Source organism: Ctenocephalides felis, unplaced genomic scaffold (genome assembly GCF_003426905.1).
Source record: "Ctenocephalides felis isolate EL2017-DRISC unplaced genomic scaffold, ASM342690v1 CF-g0.4_SCAFFOLD_01886, whole genome shotgun sequence".
NCBI classification, from domain to species: Eukaryota; Metazoa; Arthropoda; class Insecta; order Siphonaptera; family Pulicidae; genus Ctenocephalides; species Ctenocephalides felis.
The window spans coordinates 157,741,126-157,761,904 of record NW_020538040.1 but is presented as its reverse complement, the minus strand read 5'-3'; the positions used below and the strand labels follow the sequence as shown (position 1 = coordinate 157,761,904).

At 28.8% G+C, this 20,779-nt stretch overlaps 1 protein-coding gene across 1 annotated transcript; it reads left to right on the top strand.

Annotated features, from left to right (window-relative positions):
* Positions 1-13,443: 13,443 nt before the first annotated feature.
* On the top strand, positions 13,444-13,995 carry LOC113376118 (protein atonal-like). The gene has a single exon (XM_026616044.1). It carries the CDS (start codon positions 13,444-13,446, stop codon positions 13,993-13,995), a length of 552 nt encoding a protein of 183 aa, XP_026471829.1.
* Positions 13,996-20,779: the final 6,784 nt, after the last annotated feature.

Below are 20,779 nucleotides of genomic sequence, written 5' to 3'. Positions count from 1 at the left end.
ACACTATGAGTGCTCACAATTACGTTATGACCGTGGTACTACATTAGTGTATCAGCGTGTACCTGCCGACTCGATTTCTCATTAATTCCTTCTATCTCTGCTAATGAAATACTTTGAATCGTATATTGAATATATAAATTGTCTTTGTTTCAAAAGAATTAGCAAATATTTATATAAACTTGAGCAATCGCACTACAGAGATTACGCTCAGTGAGTCAGAAAATTACAATGAACTAAATAGAAAATAGATATTTAGAAACTGATCTGGAATAAAATTCTGTTTGTCTAACTTTTCAGCTTGGAAAATAAATTATTACTCGATATAGATGTCAAGAGAAGAAAGTAGCTAAAATTTCTCTTTAAATTTTGTTGTGAAATTATTATGAACTAAAATGAAAATATATATCTTGAAATTTGTCAGTAATTATAAGTAAGTTTATATAACTTTCCAAAATGGAGTTGAAAAATTAATCATTACTCGAAATCGATGCCAATGAAAAAAAAGCTAAAAAGAATGAACGTTTTGTTGTAACCAAATAACAATAATAGAGTAGAACAGGGCATAACGATCCGCGGGTAAAAATGTCCAGCACCGATATCTCAAAAGCAAGTGAAGTAAAGAGTTTTTTTTAACAACATTATTTGAAAGTAAAGAAAAAAATATGTATAACCAGCTATCATGTTGACTCATAAGACGTCGCTATCGGAAGATAAATTGCAATGCTTGAAAATCCATAACAAAAGCATTTTCTTTCGTTGTTAGTTTTTTTTGGTTGTAAGCACTGTTATTTAGTTTACGAGACCTTAATATAATTTGAAGTATACATTATTTAAATGTTTTATAAGATGTATTGTTAATTTTAAGTTAGATTCAACAGATTTTTTATATAACTTTTACATAAGCTTACACGTGTGTGACGTAAAAAGGATCATGAACCTCCTTTACTCTGACAAAGGTGTAAACAATAAAAAAATCAAATTAAAAAAATGCAATTTTATGTGAGATAAATGAATTATTAAATAAATAAAAGAATAATTATACCAACTGTGTTGATGAATATTTCTGACGAAATACCAGATCAAGATGATGTACAGTGTTATCTCGTTAACAAATGTACCCATGACATTTATATTTTGCATTGGTCGAATAATGTAGCTATTATTTCGTAAAATCTCTTTAAAATTAAAAATAAAACATTGGATTTGTTTGCCACTGGCCGTCTCATTTTACTCCGTTTATGAGGTAAAAAGAGACAGATGACAAATTTCAGAAAAATAGTAAAAAAACACATTTCTATAAGTGAAAATTAACTGAGAATTTCACTGAACATAGTACGATACTTGTTTGTTTGATACATGTATTGTGATGTAAATCATTTGGTTTAGACACTACTGTCTATTAGACAGTATAGTTACTCCAAGTCAATTTGGACCTATGTTCCCCGTCCTACCCTATATTAAAAACTAAGACATGCAGTTATGATTACCAAGAATATAAAAACAATAAACATTTAGTCTCATAAAATAAAATTTCTAAACTATGGTAAAAAATTACAACAATTTAAAACATTTGCAATCTTTACAAAATACAAGCGGCTACATCCATTAATTACGTGAGATCACCTAGAGGGGCACACGTGAAAATCGCATGAAATATGAAAAATATCAAATCTTCCATACTTTATATATGTGTGAATTCTATATATTGAAAAGTTTGTCTACAGCAGAGCAAAACATACTTATTAACTTCCCGTAGGGTAAGTTATAGTTAAAAATGAAAATTTTGATATATCTTTACGTTTTAAAAGTTTTTGAACATTTTGGCATACCTTAGAAAAAATGGATGTATATATGTGTGTGTGTGTGCGGATACAAATTTTCGTCGACGATTTCGGGAACGCCGATCAACCGATTTGAATAATTCAAAAAACATTCGTTTCGTATTGATAAGGAAACGTGCTGATTAGTTTTTGGCGAAGGCAGGTCTAGCCGTTCCCAAGATACGGGGCAAAAAGTGCCAAAAATGGTAACTGAGTTTTTAAGAAAACGGAGCAGCGTCTGATTTTAATAATTCGAAAAACATTTTACTTGTATTGACAAGATAAAGAACTGTTCAAATTTTTGGGAAGGCAGGTCCAGCGGTTATGGACTCTCAATAAAAATAATTTAAAAAAATGTCATTTGGCGGTCCAAAATGTTTATTGGACATAAGTACATCAAATTATCAGATATTTTATAGAGATTTTAATAATGTGTACACATTTTGTGTAATTTCTTTTGGGTTCCGTACCTAGAATTTTAATCACGGTACGGGAAGTTCCAGCAATTTGACTTGAGGCACGATGCCATGCACTCCACTAGTTTTGTTAATAAATTTTAATACATTAAGTTATTTTCAGCCGTTAAATCCTTATGCGTGATGCACAATCGTTTCTTATCAACCTGAATATTTACTGTAAATCAATCAGTGTTTTATTTTAGCTTTGAGCAAGTAATTTTACACACTCATTTAAAGACTTGGGGTATACTCTTTAATTTTATTTACCTGTACAAATGAGGGTTTATGTTCATCATATGTATACATAATTAACACGATAAATTCCAAATTATTATTTATAAGACTATCTGTACTGATTTAAAATGCCGCATACCTGAATCCGAATGTTTATGAAAAGTCCATTTTCATTATTTATACACTGCAGTTGACTTTAGCGTGGTTTACAAAATATATGTCCGATCGATGGGACATGAATAAGTGACAAAAGTTTTCATGGTTTTTACACGAATGCGCCAGAATAAAGAAAGCGCGAAGTTACTTCAAGGAAAAACAAATTCGATCTTCTGAGCTTTGACATTGATATTGATGAAATATTTTTGCAGTATTTTGGTTGAATTTTAAATACTTATTTTTAGGAAATTGTTCAAAAAGCTAAATCACAGGATTGAAGAAATTTGATAAATTATAGATTTAATTAAAATTTTATTGAGCTTTTGATTTATTAATGTTTTCTTACTATTTTTAATTTTACTAGATTCTTACTATTTTTAATTTTCTCTTTATCGTTTATTATAAATAAAATTATAAATATAATTGTATTGTAATATAATAATAAAAAAATTGTGAAAGAATAAAGTTGACAAAATTTCTAGATATAGCTATTTACAAAAAACATTCAACTTTACGAGTAATTTCTATAATTTAATCAAGAATTATATAGAGTAGAGCGAGGCTTACAGGTCCGCGGATAAAAAGGTCCACCACCGGTATCCCAAAGACAAGTTTAAATTTTTTTAACAACAATATTTGAAAGTAGAGGGAAAATAGGTGTCCAGGCATCATCTTGATTCTTACGACGTTGTTATTAGGAGATAAACGGCTATGTTTGAAAATCCATAACAAATGTATTTTCTTTCGTTGTTAGTTTTTTTGGTTGTGAGCACTGTTGTTTACTTTACGAGACTTTAATATATTTTTCAAGTACCTATACGTTATTCAATTGTTTTATAAGATGTTTTGTTAGTTTTAAGTTTCAACAGTTTTTTATAATAACCTCTATAAAAGCTTACACTTAGGTAGAGTAAAAATAATCAACTGAACTTTTACTCTGGCAAAGATCTACTCATTAAAAATAGTAAATAAGAAAGTAAACTAAGTTAAAAAAGCAATTTTTCATAAATTAAATAAATAGTTATTCTATCTTTGCTGATGAATATTTCTGACAAGATACAAGATCAAGGTTATATACAGGGTATCTCTGTAAAAAAATGAAAAATGGATCCATGAAGTTTATATTTTATGTTGGTTAAATAATGTGGCTATTATTCCGTAAAATCCCTTTAAAATAAGACATTGGACCAGTTTTTTCCCTGGCAGCCTATGTAGTATGTTCAATTTGAAATTCAAATAAAATTAATTTTTTCTTAAAATCAGCCCAAAATTAAATTCATAAATTAAATTGATATTAATAAGATAAAAAACGTCTGTGTGTAATCGACTAAAGCTTGGAAAAAAATAAAATAACCGATTTAAGAAAAATATTGGCAATCCATATATTAATAACAATTATAACAATAATCCTCATTGTAGTGGATCTCATTATAATGAACTGTACTAAACATCATATAAAAATTTACTATCATCCTGAACCAAATTGGATCATTTGTTTGATAATAAAACATGAGACTCGACAAAAAACTTTCAACAATGAATTTTACTTGTATTCCATAGTCAATTGATCAATAGAACAATTTCTACACTTTCGATTCTTGTTTTGTTTCATTTTTATTTATATTTGATTTAGCTTTTCAACCTTTGTCAAATACTTTATTTGAATAGTTTTGAATAGAAAAAAATAACCAAAATATATTAGTTAGTCTGAATATTAAATGATACCTTCATCAAATAGATATGCAAAAAACAGTGATTGATATCAATATATCATGTGAAATATAAAAAAATGTTTACTTGAATACTGTCCTTTTTCACTTGCGTGTAATTTTTAAATTATTCATTTTGTTCGTTTCATTCACATCTTCAAAGGCGTTTTGAAGCAGGTACTGTAATTGCTTTAATATCACTATAAAATTAAATTGCATTTCGCATATTAAATTTTGCGTTTTAAAAGATTACAATTATAAAATTACATATTTAAATTAAAATAACAAAAGTAAAATATCGAATTTAGATAAATGTTCCCAGAGCTTCAGTTTTCTAGGCCGCGAGGAAGCGGACACCAGATGCTCGCAGGTAGAAATTTAAAAATCAGACATAGTAGCTAAAAAATCATTTAATGACGATCGCACCCCGGGCATGGGGATGAGGGTAAGTATGAATAAAAAAATATTATTTTTATTGTTATTGTATGATAGATGTAACAACAGTGGCGCATGAGGCAGCGTTTCTTAACCTCTTCCGCTCCAATGAACGAATGTCAAATTGTTACAGGTTCTTGTAACTTAATCTGTATGCGCTTACGGACGCACAGTTTTGTGTATCAAAGAATTAGTCTTAAATTTAAAGAGACGACGTGAAATATTACGACATGCAAAAAATGAGCAACATGAAAACAAGCTGATTGATACATCGGGGCTAAAATAGAGCGTAATTGAAACAAGTAGGTACGGTCACAGGTGCGGCGAAAAATAACCTATATCAAATAGCAAATTCGTGTGATAACTATATAGTCCAGTCATTATAGTAAGTTTACCACGGAATTCGAGATACCTAGCTGTAAGTCTGTAAATACTTGTATATTAACACCCTAAAGTTGTCTCAAAACCTACATATGGTAAGGCGTCAATACAATATGTAGGTTTTGGGACAACTTTAGGGTGTCAATATACAAGTACTTACAGACTTACAGCTGGGTATCTCGAATTCCGAGATTCTTACCTAATTTAAGCCTAAATGACTGGACTGATAAAGGATAACAAGTGGTGCATGGCATCGTACCCAGAGGTAAGTTGCTGGAACTTACCATAGCAAAAATTAAAATGTTTATAAAAGCTTTATTTTTTTTTGAAAAGTTTAAACAAAATGAGATTTTTGAGAATTTTTGAAAAAAAATGACCTTTTAGAAAAAAGATTGTTTGAAATTTTTGAACAGTTTTTCGAAGCAATCATGCTGCGTGGCTGTTTTAGAGACGAAATATAGTGGCGCGTAAGTCTAACGAATAAACATTGGTACGGAAACTATAGAAATGTAAACAAAATTCATACTTATTATTAAAATTTTCATAAAATATCTGATAATTTGATGTGCATATGTCTAATGATCATTTTTGACCACCAAATGGCATTATTTTTTACTTTTTTTACTCGATCTCCGAAATCGCTAAACCTGCCTTCCCACAAATTTCATCAGTTTTTCATTTCATCAATACAAGTAAAATGTTTTTTGAATTATTCAAATCGGACGCTCCATTCTTTCAAAAACTGAATTACCATTTTTTCCACTATTTGTCCCGTATCTTCGAAACTGCTCGACTCTCCTTGGCCAAAAACTAATCAACACGTCTCCTAATCAATAAGAATTAAATGTTACTAATCACATACGAATATACGCACACACATCTATTTTTTCTAAGGCATGCCAAAATGTTCAGAAAGATATATAAAAATGTTCATTTTCGATTTTTTGCCATTACTATAACTTACCCTACGGGAAGTTAATAAATAAATGATTCATTTTTTATTTAAAAAAAAAAACAAAATGAATTTGTGATTTGTTTTATCTGTTGTAACTTCATTTAGAACAATATTAATCGATTTATTTATTATTTCACCACAGGCTGAGAACTTGTTGCATTATCCCCGTGTCGCTCTGTTTTTTGACCATATGACTATTGCCGGAAATAATGTTGAATCGAATAAAATAATATATTTAAAGGGGTATATATATATATATATATATATATATATATATATTATTTATGTCGATACACCGTCATCGACTATCGACTTCAATCGTGATTTTTTATACAGATTTTTTTTCAATATTCAAAAGTATTAATTAATAATTTCTATAGAAACAGGATAAATCTATCAACGAAATTTTCGTCGAGGTTCCGTTCTTGTAAAAAATATTCATTATTTCTGAATGTATTTAGATGTGGCTTTTAGAGACTCTTCCCTTTGTTGTATTCAATTTTATTTTATTATTTTATGCGATAATAGGTTTAAGAAAATAAAAATAATAATTTTTTAAACAATTTCTTTGCTGAATTTTTCTATATTATATGTGTAGTTTTAAATATTTATTTTTCTCTTACACAGTTGTAACTCGTGAAATTCCACGTTCCAGAAATAACAATTTAAAAACTTGTAATAAATATTGCGCTATTTTACATGACGGCTACGATTTTCATGACATATATTCATTTTTTTTTAATTAGCGAAAAAATCATTTGGGGTACAATATATGGATACAATATTGTGTATTAAACTGCCTATCGATCATAAAAAAGTAATTAAAGAAAATATAGGAATGTAATTGATCTCTTGGATAATAAAAGTAGAGAATGGAAATGTTGTGGTTAATTTACAATGAAACTTTTATATTTCATAAGTATTATACTAATTTATAAGATCAAAAATTAATATCTATGTTCTTTTATTAAGATAAAACATAGATGGAAATAAATGAAAATGTAGATAAGTTAGCACACGTAATATAAGTACTAAATGCATTACAAGTCTGATATAGATCTAATGTAAACTGGGTTGGATGCATTACAAAAAAAACGAATGAAAGAAACAAAATGTTTTATCGACAATTAAACGAAAAAATAACTCAGAAAGTTAAATAAGTTATACATAATATAAATATAAGTTTAATCATTTAATAGTAGCTGGTATTTAATTGAAATCGAATATTGCACTACAAATATATTAAATGAAAATATAAAACTAATGACAAAAATATATTAATAATTGATGTATAGTTGTAATAAGATTGATCTACATTGATGTATAGTTGTAATAAAGCAATCATTTGGCCCGGATTGGCCGGAACAACACGGTTTGCATCCCAGATTTTTATATAGACAATATTTGTCCCGGATTTAAATTTTTTGTTCCAGTTTGTAATTTTTTTTAAATCTTATTTTCAGTATTTACGTTAAATGTATTTCAACTATAATTAACTTTTACAAAAATTTAACTGAAAACACTGTGCATATCGTATACGGTTTAGAATTATAGAATAGAAGATACTTAAATAGAGATACTTAAACCTATAGTAGTAATTAAAGTTAATTATGAAAAAAAAAATTCAAAATTTTATACAATGCTAAAACAAAAGAATAGCAACTATAAAAAATCATAATTCAGCAAAATATAAATAGTTTTTAGTCAGTTTTTCCGATAAATCCTACAAGTGATATAAAGGGTAATGTAACTTATAAAAAACAATAATATTCGTTTGATTTTGACGTAAAATCATTTATGTATAATTGATATAGTCAAGCATTTCTACCAACAACAATTATATTGAGATTATAAATTAATTTAAGAATTGATGCCAAGCAGCTCTATAATGTAAAAAGCACTTAAAGAATATGCGAAGAATTATCCGTAATAAGAAAGAAATTACAAAAATTAGAACGTCTAAAAGCGATATTAGTTACTAAAAGTAGTTATAAAGCAAATTCAAGAACATTGTATACAATGCATAAAAAAGTAGAAGACTTACTGTAAAAAATCCATAGTTAAGAAAAAATATGAACGTTTCGCAGTCTGTATTTCTGATAAATTAAAATTGACATTGATGACAAGTGATCTAAGATGTAATGCAATTTACAATAAAAGAGTGCATCAAGAGTGAAATAAATACATCATATAACAATTTTGAATCATGTTTATTAGTATTATGGTAACACTCGTGATGCACATATTTATATAATAATAAATTATAAATTACATATTTTTAATAGCATTAAAAATAAATATAATATTTAAAAACAATAATGTAATTAAAGTAATACTTCAAATATGATATTATCGGTTTGTCATTGTAATTAGCATTTAGAAATGAATCTTCATTAGAGAAATGAAGTAAATGCTGATTAATAAATTCTGTAATAATCGTTCACACAGTGGATTGTGTTAAACAACGCCTAAACAAATATTGTGTACGCAACTTCATTCATCATGTAACTGTGTTTGAAGAACTTCATGTAATTAAAATTAACATATATTCATTGACTGCTTGTATTTTTTTTACTTTTTTGCAATATAATCTCATTCTTTGAACAGATGTAATATCTGTCTTGCCTAAAAAATATTTTCCATTTTAATAACTTCAACGATTTATAGAAACTACGAATAATAAAGAAATAATTTCTAAAGAACAGGGTAAAATATTCTTTTGATTCAGGCATTTTTCATTAAATCAAGATTTGTACTACGATGTAACTTTAAAATGTTTGTTTATCTATGCCGACTAATCACAATTGACCCATATAGAAATGATATCATCGAGAGTGAATCATTGGCACTCAACTCTTATATTATCTTATCTGCCGTAACGCACTTCCGTTGCATTTGTACGGATTTACACCCTAATCGTGCCTGAAGAAGTTTTACTTCAAAAATATAATATTATGCATTAAAATATGATATGAAATTAATTATGTATAACTGTATATAATAAATCAAATCTACCAACAACACTTAGTTCTTAGTTCTCAACTTCCGTTGCATTTGTACGGATTTACACCCTAGTCGTGCCTGAAGAAGTTTTACTTCAAAAATATAATAATATGCATTTGAATATTTATGGAATTATTTATGTATAATTGTATATAATAAATCAAATTTACCAACAATACTTATATTGAGAAGAGTCAATTTGGGAATTGATCCCGGCTCTATAGTGTGAAAAGCACTTAAAGAATTCGCAAAGAAATAATCGTTTCGGCTTTGGATCCGTTTAGCCGCCCGTATACCTGTCAGAGATCCGATAGTGCACAGAAACCCATTGACTGATTGGTCCCTCATAAATTCAAATTTTTGCCGATACAATTTCGTAATCTCTGTTGTGACACGGGATGTCATTACGATAACCGACACTTGATAAGTGACAAAAAAGTTACTAAGAGTCGTGTTTTTGTTTTGTGTAATGAAATGAAACAGTAAGACCAGTATTTCTGAACATTTCGTTATTTGCAGTTTCGAAAACGGCTAACGAGAAGAATTGTTTTATTAGGCATCTAATGTTCTTTAGTTGCCTTCTAATAACTTTGATTACAAATTTCCACTTGAGGTTATAGATCTCAAATATAGCATCAAGTGAAAATTGCCTCTCGTGGGTATAGTTGCATATATAATAAAAATGTCTGCAAATACTTTGAGTATTGATAATTAGTCATAACTGGACTGGACAACTACTGGCTTGCCATCCATTCAAGATCCATATAATAGTAATAGTCAAAAACAATTACCGAATGTCCTAAGTGTGACAGATTGTAATTAAAAAAAAAAGAAGCCATCTAATGCAAGCGATAGATTATTTTCGACAGTTTTTTATAGGTGAAAAGTTTCCACTTTAAACCAAACCAATTATATCACAACAAATTACACATATCAAACAAACAACTGTCTGACCATGATCAGTAAAACTCCCAGCTAATTCATCATTATTGTGAAAATATATTTTTGTAGTTTTTCAAAAATTTGTCATCTAGTTCTTTTCACCCCATAGTCTAGGTAAAAAATGACAGCCATCGACTAAACAGATATAATGCCCTATTTTCAATTTTAAAAGGATTTTACGAAATAGTAGCTACATTATTCAACCAATGCAAAATATAAATTTTATGGGTACATTTTGACACTGTATACAACCTTGATCTAGTGTTTTGTCAGAAATAATAATCAGCAGAGTTAGAATAAGTATTTATGTAAATTATCTTTAAAAAAAATAGCTTTTGTTACCTAATTTATTGTTTTAATTACTATTTTTATTGTTTACAACACCTTTGCCAAGGCAAAAGTTTATTTGGTCTTTTTTACCCCACTCACACATAAGCTTTTATAGAGGCTATATAAAAAAACTGGTAAATCTAACTTAAAAATAACAATACATCTTATGAAACAAATCGTATACCTAAAAGTAATATTAAGGTCTCGTAAACTAAATAACAGTGCTCACAACTAGGGGGGCGTCCATTAATCACGTGAGGTTTTTAGGGGGAGGGGGGGTTTGACAAAAAATCACGAAATATCACGTGGGGGAGGGAGGGGTATAGCAAGATATCACGTGTAATTATTTTTTTTACTTTTTTTATAAAAAAGTTCAAACATTTTAAAAAAAAATCAGAAATTTTACAGTTTTTTCACGTAACTAAAAATACACGTGATGTTTGGTGGGGGAGGGGGGTTAATTTTGAATATCACCAAATATCACCAAGGGGGAGGGGGGGTCTAAAAATCCTTAAAAACTCGCTCACGTGATTAATGGACGCCCCCTAGAAAAAAACTAACAACGAAAGAAAATACTTTTGTTATAGATTTTAAATCATTGCCGTTTATCTCCTAATAGCAACGTCATAAGGATCAGGGTGATAGCTGGTTATACATCTTTTTCCCTCTACTTTCAAATATTATTGTTACAAAATGTTTAACTTTACTTGTTTTTGAGATAACCTGATGGACCCTTTTACCCACTGACTTTTAAACCCGTTCTACCTTATATATATATATGTATATATATATATATAATGCACAAAAAACTTAAACTCATTTCAATAATACAATTTATATATTTTACAATCATAAATTATAAAAGTGACATTCGTTTGGCGTCACAGATAATATGATATCTTAAATTAATATTTGTCAACAAAATTTCGCATAACAAAAATGAGTCACGTACCTAAAATTGAGAAACGCAGCCTGAAATTACTGGTACATTAGAATTAGTGGCGAATAGATTTTTACGACTTCCTAATTGGATGAACGTTTGAAATTTCGCGACAGTAGTTTTATGGTTATTGGTCTATCCGGCCAGATAAAGTTTTTTGTTTCCAAATTGTGTTAAATAAGAAACAAATCGACAAGCCATAATCAACGGCGCCTATTGAAATTTATTATTGTATCTAGTTGCTTGGAAGTGCAAACATTAGAACAATGCAATAATGTAATTAAATCAACTGTTTAATTTATTAATGATAAAAGCGAAATATAAATAGGCGCACACCTTAGTTACTTTTAGAACGCAATATTTACATTGATTGATAACGTATGTAAATAAAAATCCTTGTTTTCTTCGTACCGATTCACATCTAGCTGACTTTAATATAATGTACTGCAATTTACATATATTTATCGGTTCTACATTTCTAATAAAAACGTGAGATCAATTGAAATACATTTAAAATACTACCGGGAAATAAATAAATATTATTATAAATATTTTGTTAACATGCCTTAGGGTTAGATATAGTTATCTCAAAAAATAAAAATGAAATTTTTAGCAAATTTTTACGTTTCAGAAAAAATGGAAGTATGCGTTTGCGTAGTATGTGCGGATACAATAATTCGCCCACGATTTCGGGAGCACAAATCAATTGATTTAAATGATTCCAAAAATATTTGATTTCTGTTGTTGGAGAGACGTGATTATTAGTTATAGGCAAAAGCAGTCCAGCCGTTTCGAAAATACTTGGAAAAGTGCAAAAAATGGCAATTCCATGTTCAAAAGTACGCCCGATTAGCAAATACTGAAAAATTACAAAACTCTAAATTTGCCTTAAGGTACAATGCCATGCACCAATAGTTTATTTATTTATTTATTTAAAAGTAAATCAAAATCAATAATAATAGATATAATTTACGACACTTGTCAGCCTTATTCACATTATTATGAATATATGAAATATATTATTTTCTGAATAATATAATTATTTCAGTAAGATGTCTGTTTATGATTAATATATTTTATATATACACCCATATGTTATATACTAATATTATTTATTCAATTTCAGTGTTTTTCAAAATTGTTATATTATTTACTAAAAATAATACATTATTCAAAATTGCATATCCTTATAACTACATTATGTTACAATAAGATATTATTTTTAACCACCTACATTAGTTTTTAATTATTGATTTGAAAAGTATAAGGTGCATCTGTAGTGTCTTTAATTATTAATCTACATATACATGTTTGGAATATGTAAGATTACTCATAATAGCAACCAAAAAAATTGACATGTGGGTCAAACCGATATCACCCAAATTACTTAGTATATATTACAAATTACACTGATTAGAGCTTCAAAACATCATCCGATCATTGAATATCTAAATGTCATCAAAACATTCAGGGAATTCGTCAAAGTATCGAAAGGCGGAATCAGCAGTCGCAAACATTATCTTTCGCCAGTGATTATCTAAACACCTACTTAACAGGTAAAGTGATCACAGCCATGTGACGGTTAGTCGCGTTTGGAAGAAGCGCCAGATGTTATCATCCCCCTGACGCGCGATGTCTATCTCGTCAAGTTTATGACCTTATTATTGAGTGAGCCGCTCGTAACTCACATATGGTCGGAGATCCCCTTTTTACGTAAAAAACAACATATAATACTATCGATGCAAATACAATCTCATGCAACTTCTGACCGCGTTCCCTTTTCGACTATTCGTCGACGATTCGAAAGCTCACCAATGCCTGTACAGGTAACAAAGCTCGGACGTCGAAGTGTCAGCTGCCGCGATGGTTCTGTTGAACTTAACACTGGGCGTGCCCAGGTGAGCACGGGCCCTTGCCCTCATTGGTCGCTTGGCACGCGCTTCTTCCTGGCAAACATTTGTGGTGGGGATCATCCTGACGGGCCGAAAAAGCTCAAGGAAACAGGATCCGTATAAAAGGTAGAACTGGTACTGCGTACCCTTCATAGTCCTGTGCGAATTTAACAAAGAAACAACTCGATATGGCAGCTACGGATATGTTTCGTTACGTGTATATGTACGGAAAGGATGAAGATTGTAGTGGAATGAATTTTGTGGATAACAACAATATGACAAATTTAGTCGGTTCAACTGGGATGGAACATTGCAGATATTTGACAGATTACCAGCATACGCCAACAGGAAGTTATGTGGATTACCAAGGCAGTATAAGCAGTCCAGGAAGTCTTAGTCCATGCGATCCTAGACTTAAAAACGAGTCTATTTCTAATGACTTCGAAGAAGATGACAGTGGAGATGAAGCTTTGTATGGAGAAACTTCTTCCACTGATGACAATAAGAAACACATTGGAAATAATGGCAAAAGAGGAAAAGCCGTTAGTCCAATTATAATGAAGAAGCGTCGACTAGCCGCCAATGCCAGGGAGAGACGGCGGATGCAAAACCTCAACAAAGCATTTGACAGACTCCGCACCTACCTGCCAACTTTAGGAAACGATAGGCAGTTATCAAAATATGAAACCCTACAAATGGCACAAACTTACATTACGGCTTTATATGATTTGCTGCAGTGATTTTTTCCGTTTTTGCCAAAAATTTCCGCGGTGAAAATCCATCAAGTCAAGTGCATGGTGTTTTATCTGTCTCTGATCCTGATCTCTAAGGAATATTTGTATCAGTATTTCCTGCTCTAGTTCAAGAAAAGACATTCCGAAATCAGTATTGTGTGAAGCTAAGAAACCCTTATTAGTTGTAATAAGTCTAAGATTAATATATAGTGCCAGATATGGCCTCGTATGTCGCATCCATCGTGTCGCGATTTGTGATTATGTAAATATATAGTATTGTACAAAAATGTGTGCCTTTACACCGAATCAAATGTAATGCCAAAAAAGAAATACTCTCTATGTATAATATTTTTGTATAGTAATTTATTTAGTATTTTTATATTGTAATTTGTAAATTATGTTGACTATATTTAATATTCAAAATAAATTATTTTTATATATGAATTCAAATGTTTTATTCGAATCTTAACTCTAACAGACAGATAAATGTAAGTGGGCTGTCATAAATAAAAATATTTTCTGCTAATACTGAAAATATTTTAATTGTAAATTTTATTTCAGTGTGGTCATATCTGATAAACTCATCAGATTTCATTACAATCTATCAAAATTTGTGATAAATTACTTTGATATTTATATTATGATTGAAATATTATTTATTTATTTTAATTAATACCAGAACATGAACTGCATTCTACAAGTTATTTTGATTTAAATGTAAATACAAAATAGATTGTAATTCATCTAGTTGGTTATTACTACTGTACACGAACTACTAGATCAAACTAATAAACCATAATTTTTGCGTAAGAACAAGTGAATTAAAATACTCTGCTAGATTCTTCTTTCGAAGTAAAAAAAATATTGCTCAACAACTGTATAATATAAAAATATTTATAATTATGCGTAGTATAAGCTCATGTTTTTATTTCGCCAATATTGTATTATTTTATACATCGAGCTAATAGAAAAAAAAGTTTGAAGATATAGAAGAAAATATCAAAAGGATATTTTAATCCCGTGGTGGAATCAATGCCGAGTACAATCATTTTATAGAGAAAACAGTTGGCATTATTATAATAAATAAGCAAGGAATTATATAGAGAAGATAGTAATAATACTTTTAAACGAACTTCTGAAATAATGAGAGATTTGTAAAATAATACTCTAAAATAATGAGGGATTTGCTACTATTGCAATGCGGAGAATCGCATATACAATTAATACGATTGCTGTATATAGTGCTGCTAGTTGCTTTATTTTTTTTTTTCTGTTCGTAAAAAAGATTTAAACTAGCTGTAAGTGGAATTCTGTCTTAAGGCAATTAGGGCATCGTGCCTTAAGGCAAATTGCTGGAACTTCCCGTACCAAAAATTATTATTTTTTTTTAAAACGATTAATATTTTTGAAAAAAAATTACTTTGAAAAAATAAGATTTTTGAGAAACTATAAATTGGACAAAAAATTTTTGAAAAAAAAATTTTTTTTTTTAAATTTTTTTAAATTTTTTTTTTTTTTTTGAAAAAAATTTTTTTTTCTTTATTTTGACATATTGTGGAAGATCTGAACTTTTTTTCAAAGCAATCGTACTGCTTTAACTACATAGGGACAAAATATAAAGCGCGTAAGCGCCGCGTCGCTGTCTAACGCATAAGCATTGGTACGGAACCGATAGGAATGTTAACAAAATGTATACTTATTGTTAAAATCTCTATAAAATGTCTGATAATTTGATGTGCATATGTCTAATGATCATTTTTGACCGCCAAATGGCTCATTTTTTTACTTTTTCCTCTATATCTCCGAAACCGCTGGATCTACCTTCATGAAAGTTGTATCGATTCTTCATCTTGTCAATACAAATAAAATGTTTTTTGAATTATTAAAATCGGACGCTCCGTTCTCTTAAAAACTGAGTTACCGTTTTCGGAACTTTTTGCCCCGTATCTTTGGAACGGCTTGACCTGCCTTTGCCAAAAACTAATCAGCACGTCTCCCTATCAATACGGATCGAATGTTTTTTGAATTATTCAAATCGGTTGATCCGTGTTCCCGAAATCGTCGACGAAAATTTGTATCCGCACATACATACACACACATACATACATACATACATACACACACACACACACACACACACACACACACACACACACACACACACACATACATCCATTTTTTCTAAGGTATGCCAAAATGTTCAGAAACCTCTGAAACGTAATGATATATAAAAATTTTCATTTTCGATTTTTTTGCGATTACTATAACTTGCCCTACGGGAAGTTAAATATTTATTTTTAACAATATTGCTTTGAATATTCAAATACAAACAAAATTTATTAAGCTAATAAATTTTAATTTAAATAATTTAATTGACGCGGGTAAAAAGGTCAACCAACGGTATCTCAAAAACAAATAAAGTTAATTTTTTTTTAACAAATATATTTGAAAGTAGAGGGAAAAAATGTATAACTAGCCAAAAATGTATAACCTTGATTCTTACAAAGTCGCTATCGAGAGGTAAACTGCAATGTTAGAAAATCCATAAAAAAGTTTTTTTTTTGTTTTTAGTTTTTATAGTTGTGAGCACTATTGTTAAGTTTGTGAGACCTTATTATAAATTTTAAGTATACGTTATTTAATTCTTTTATGATATGCACTATAAATTTTAAATTAAATTTAACAGATTTTTTATATAACCTTTATATAAGCTTACATGTGGATGGGGTCAAAAAGACCAACTAAACCTTTGCCCTGGCAAAGATATAAACAATAAAAAATAGTGAATCAAAGAGTATAATAAATTAAAAAAGCAATTTAATAAAAGTTAAATTAAATAAATAGTTACTCCAACTCTACTGATGAATATTTCTGACGAAATACCAGATCTAGATTATATACAATGTGATCTCTGTAAAAAATGTACCCATTGAATTTATATTTTGCATTGGTTAAATAATGTAGCTATTATTTCGTAAAATCTCTTTGAAATTACAAATAAGACATTGGACCTGCATGCCCCCTGAACGTCTCATTTTAACCCGCCGAAGAGGTAAAAAGAATCAGGTGACAAATTTTTGTGAAAACAGCAAAAGACACATTTCTACAATAGTGAATTAGCTGGGAGTTTTACTGAACATAGTCAGATTATTGTTCGTTTGATATGTGTTATTTGTTGTGATATAATTGGTTTGGTTTTCGCAATATAATTACTCAAAGTCAAATTGGACCTTTGTGCCCCGCCTTAATCTGTAAATATATATTTTTTAATTTTGTTACATAATTATATTAATAATTAATATAAACTGACCTAGTATGTGTGCATGTGAACCATATTGCATGCTGAATTTTCAAAATTGCCGACAGATTAATGAATATGATTAATTTTCGATATAAATAAGCCACATCCGTTTATAGCTCTTGTGCACAAAAAATGTAATTCGATTTTACAAAAGGAGAAAAGAAGCCCGTAGCGAGGTCAAAAGTTAAGATTTTCAAACTTCCGTTCTGGAAGCATTTTTTTTGGAGGTCGTTGTATCGTTTCGATAGAAACGAAACAGAATTCTCACTTATTAGGATGGTTTCATTGTCTGCTTTATAAAAATTGACGTATTCAAGATATAATGATACACTACCCTCTAAAGAAAATATAAAATCATTTTTTTTGCTAATAGATATCAAGTTATTTTATATCGGGATATAAATAGAAATAAAAAAATATGTAATTTTAATAAAAAAACATAAGATTTTAATTTACACTATTTTTACTGTTAAATAATGGTAATAAAGTGATTAAAAGTTCATTAAACTTTGTAAATAAGATTTTCTTTGGAATCCAATATCGCAACTTCTTCATATATTCATAAAACTTATAATAAAAGTAGAAGTACATATAATCTATTCAACGTTTTCTTAGAAACTTGAGTAACATCAATATGCAGATCAACCGTAGAAAATAAAAGAAACATTTCGAAAAAACATTCGATAAATTCAAACTATATTTTTTTCATATTTTCCCGAATATATATAGAAAACTTTGGGATAACAGATTCAAATTATAGAAATTAGTAAAAGTAACAATAAGATAAGATTTGAATGAAAAGCAGAATTATATACTATTCTGGCATTTGGAGATTTCGTCCATGTATTTCAAACTGCAAATTGAACTGGCAATACTTCTAAATACCAAAGGATATTTGTAATAGAACTTTGAACATATTGTTCTAGTGACCTATAACTGAAAATTATGATTTTGTTATTTGTTAGAGCCTTCATGCGTTTCTAATGCCTAGAACGAGTATCTTTTGCGGAAAGCACTACCCTTTTGTGGGATGCCGCTTCGGGCGAGGGATGTTTTGTTTCAGTTCTAATTATCAAAATAGTAAGTGAATGACCGCAAAATATTAGAATAATATACGGTATAAATTATATCATTTTCACTTTACAAAAATTTTCGACATAGAAACACACACACACTCCACAGATGTGTGGAGTGTGTGTGTTTGTTATTGTTCAAGATTTCCTGGATAGATATTATTAAATATGATTTTTAAAATTGAACTAATAACCTCATTTTTTTCTTTTTTGTCAAATAAATTTTTTCATCTAATTTAATGTTCAATTGTTTTAATAATCAAAATAAATGTATAAATGTATAAAGCTTTTTTTATTTATTATTAATAGCCCCATCCCATATCTCCGAAACATTGAAAAAAGTAAAATGTAAGAAACAATATTTCTTATGAGAAAAAAAAGTGGAGTTTAGAAATAATATATTTTTATATATGTGAATATATTATAATATAGGAGTTTGCAAAAAACAATTTATATAATCTATTATATTTTATATATTTCTACTTGTTTTTCTTTTATTATACTCACTATAATTTAGCAATAGTTATGTTCATTTTCTAAACTATACATTTATAGTTTTAACATTATTTTATTTTATTTATATAAATTTAACATTAATTTTGCATACTGTATCATATACTTTCGTTTGATTAGTGCATATTTTAGATATCTATCACATATTTATTTATATTAAAGTCTTGATTAACAAAAATAAATTATAACAAAAAAAATATTTATATTATGTTTTGTAGTTTTATCTACTACAGAAAAATGAACATGTGACTCGAAACGTATGAAAGACTTATTAAAACAAAAATTAAACATAAGTTTTGTAGATTTAACATTATTTTTTTCATACTTTATTATATTTCATATACAATTTAGATATTTATCGTATTATTTTTATATTATGATTTCTAATTTTTTTCTGTTTGTATGTAAAACTTAGTTTTTTTATTTTTAATAATTGGAGAGATAGATTCATCTATGTTAAAACCTCTTTGTTCACTATTTATTATCAAATTTTCTAAAATACTATTGGCTATAGTTACATGCATGTATGCATTAACAAATATAAAGTTAGGTATTAATTGCAATATAGTTAATTGATTTTGAATTATCTCTATCCTCCCTATCAATAGGAATCAAATGCTTTTTGAATCTTTCAAATCGATTGATCTGTGTTCCCAAAAACGTGGACAAATAATTGTATCCACATATGCATACACACACACATACACATACACACATCAATTTTTTCTTAAGTATGCCAAAATGTTTAGAAACCTCTGAAACGTAAAGATAAGCAAAAATTTTTATTTTCGATTTTTGGACGATTACTATAACTTACCAACAGAAAGTTAAAAATCTAAACTAGTCCACTTATTATTAGGGAAATAGACGAATTGATGAACACACGTAAGGCTTTTTGGATAGATAAATAGAGGAAATATTAGATTATTATTATGAGTCATCGGTCTTTTGGTATAAAATTCCAACTAATACAAAGTCAATAAAGTTTAAAAATTGTATTAGAGATCAGATTTCATTATTCTTTGAATAAATTTCAACACAATAATAAAAAATATCAAGATATCAGTAGAAGTTGATTACAATACCTTTTGATTAAGGGAATAAAAGCTGAAGCAGGAGCGACAACATATATCACCGCCCTAGAACTAACAAGATAGAAAATCTGAAAAAAGTGTCTGAACTAGAAATATTGGCCCGTGTCGGCGCGCCAGCTTGTCGCTTCTCTTTATTTTTGCAATATTAGCGAACAATGACTGTGCACTTTTTAATAGACTTTTTCGCTTTGTTTCCATTAGTCAGTGATTAGTTTCCCCAAATTAATTATAGATCTAGTTACATAACACGATGGACTCGTGCGCTGCGTTTGTGATATATTCCATTCGTCATTGTACAAATTCACCTACGCTTTTAAATTTAATATCAGCGACTAGACGAAATCTAACTTATTATTAATAGGATACATGTTTCTAGTTTGCTAAGTGTAAAGGCGATTTTCAGGTCCGAATTAGAATGGTTTATAACAGACCCATTCGTACTCTGATGAAATCGTTATATAATTTTTCATCAAATCAAAGTCACATGAGACTGAATGGTCATGTACATATCACGTGTTTATAATTGCAATGCTCATTAAAATTAATCAAATATTTAATGTATTTACATTATATTAATTTTAAACGTTGAATAAATCATCGCACAACATCGTCTAATTGTTATTAAATTCCATTCCATAGATTGTAAAATTAAATAAATACGATGAGCACAATTGAATGCAACAGTTGAAACTAAAAGTCCTAAAATAATCAATTACAGCAAGAGAAATATCAAAACAATTTTCTATTTACAGAAATCATTTACAAATGTAATCTATTTTATGGGAGAAAAAAATTAAACAATTTGTCGC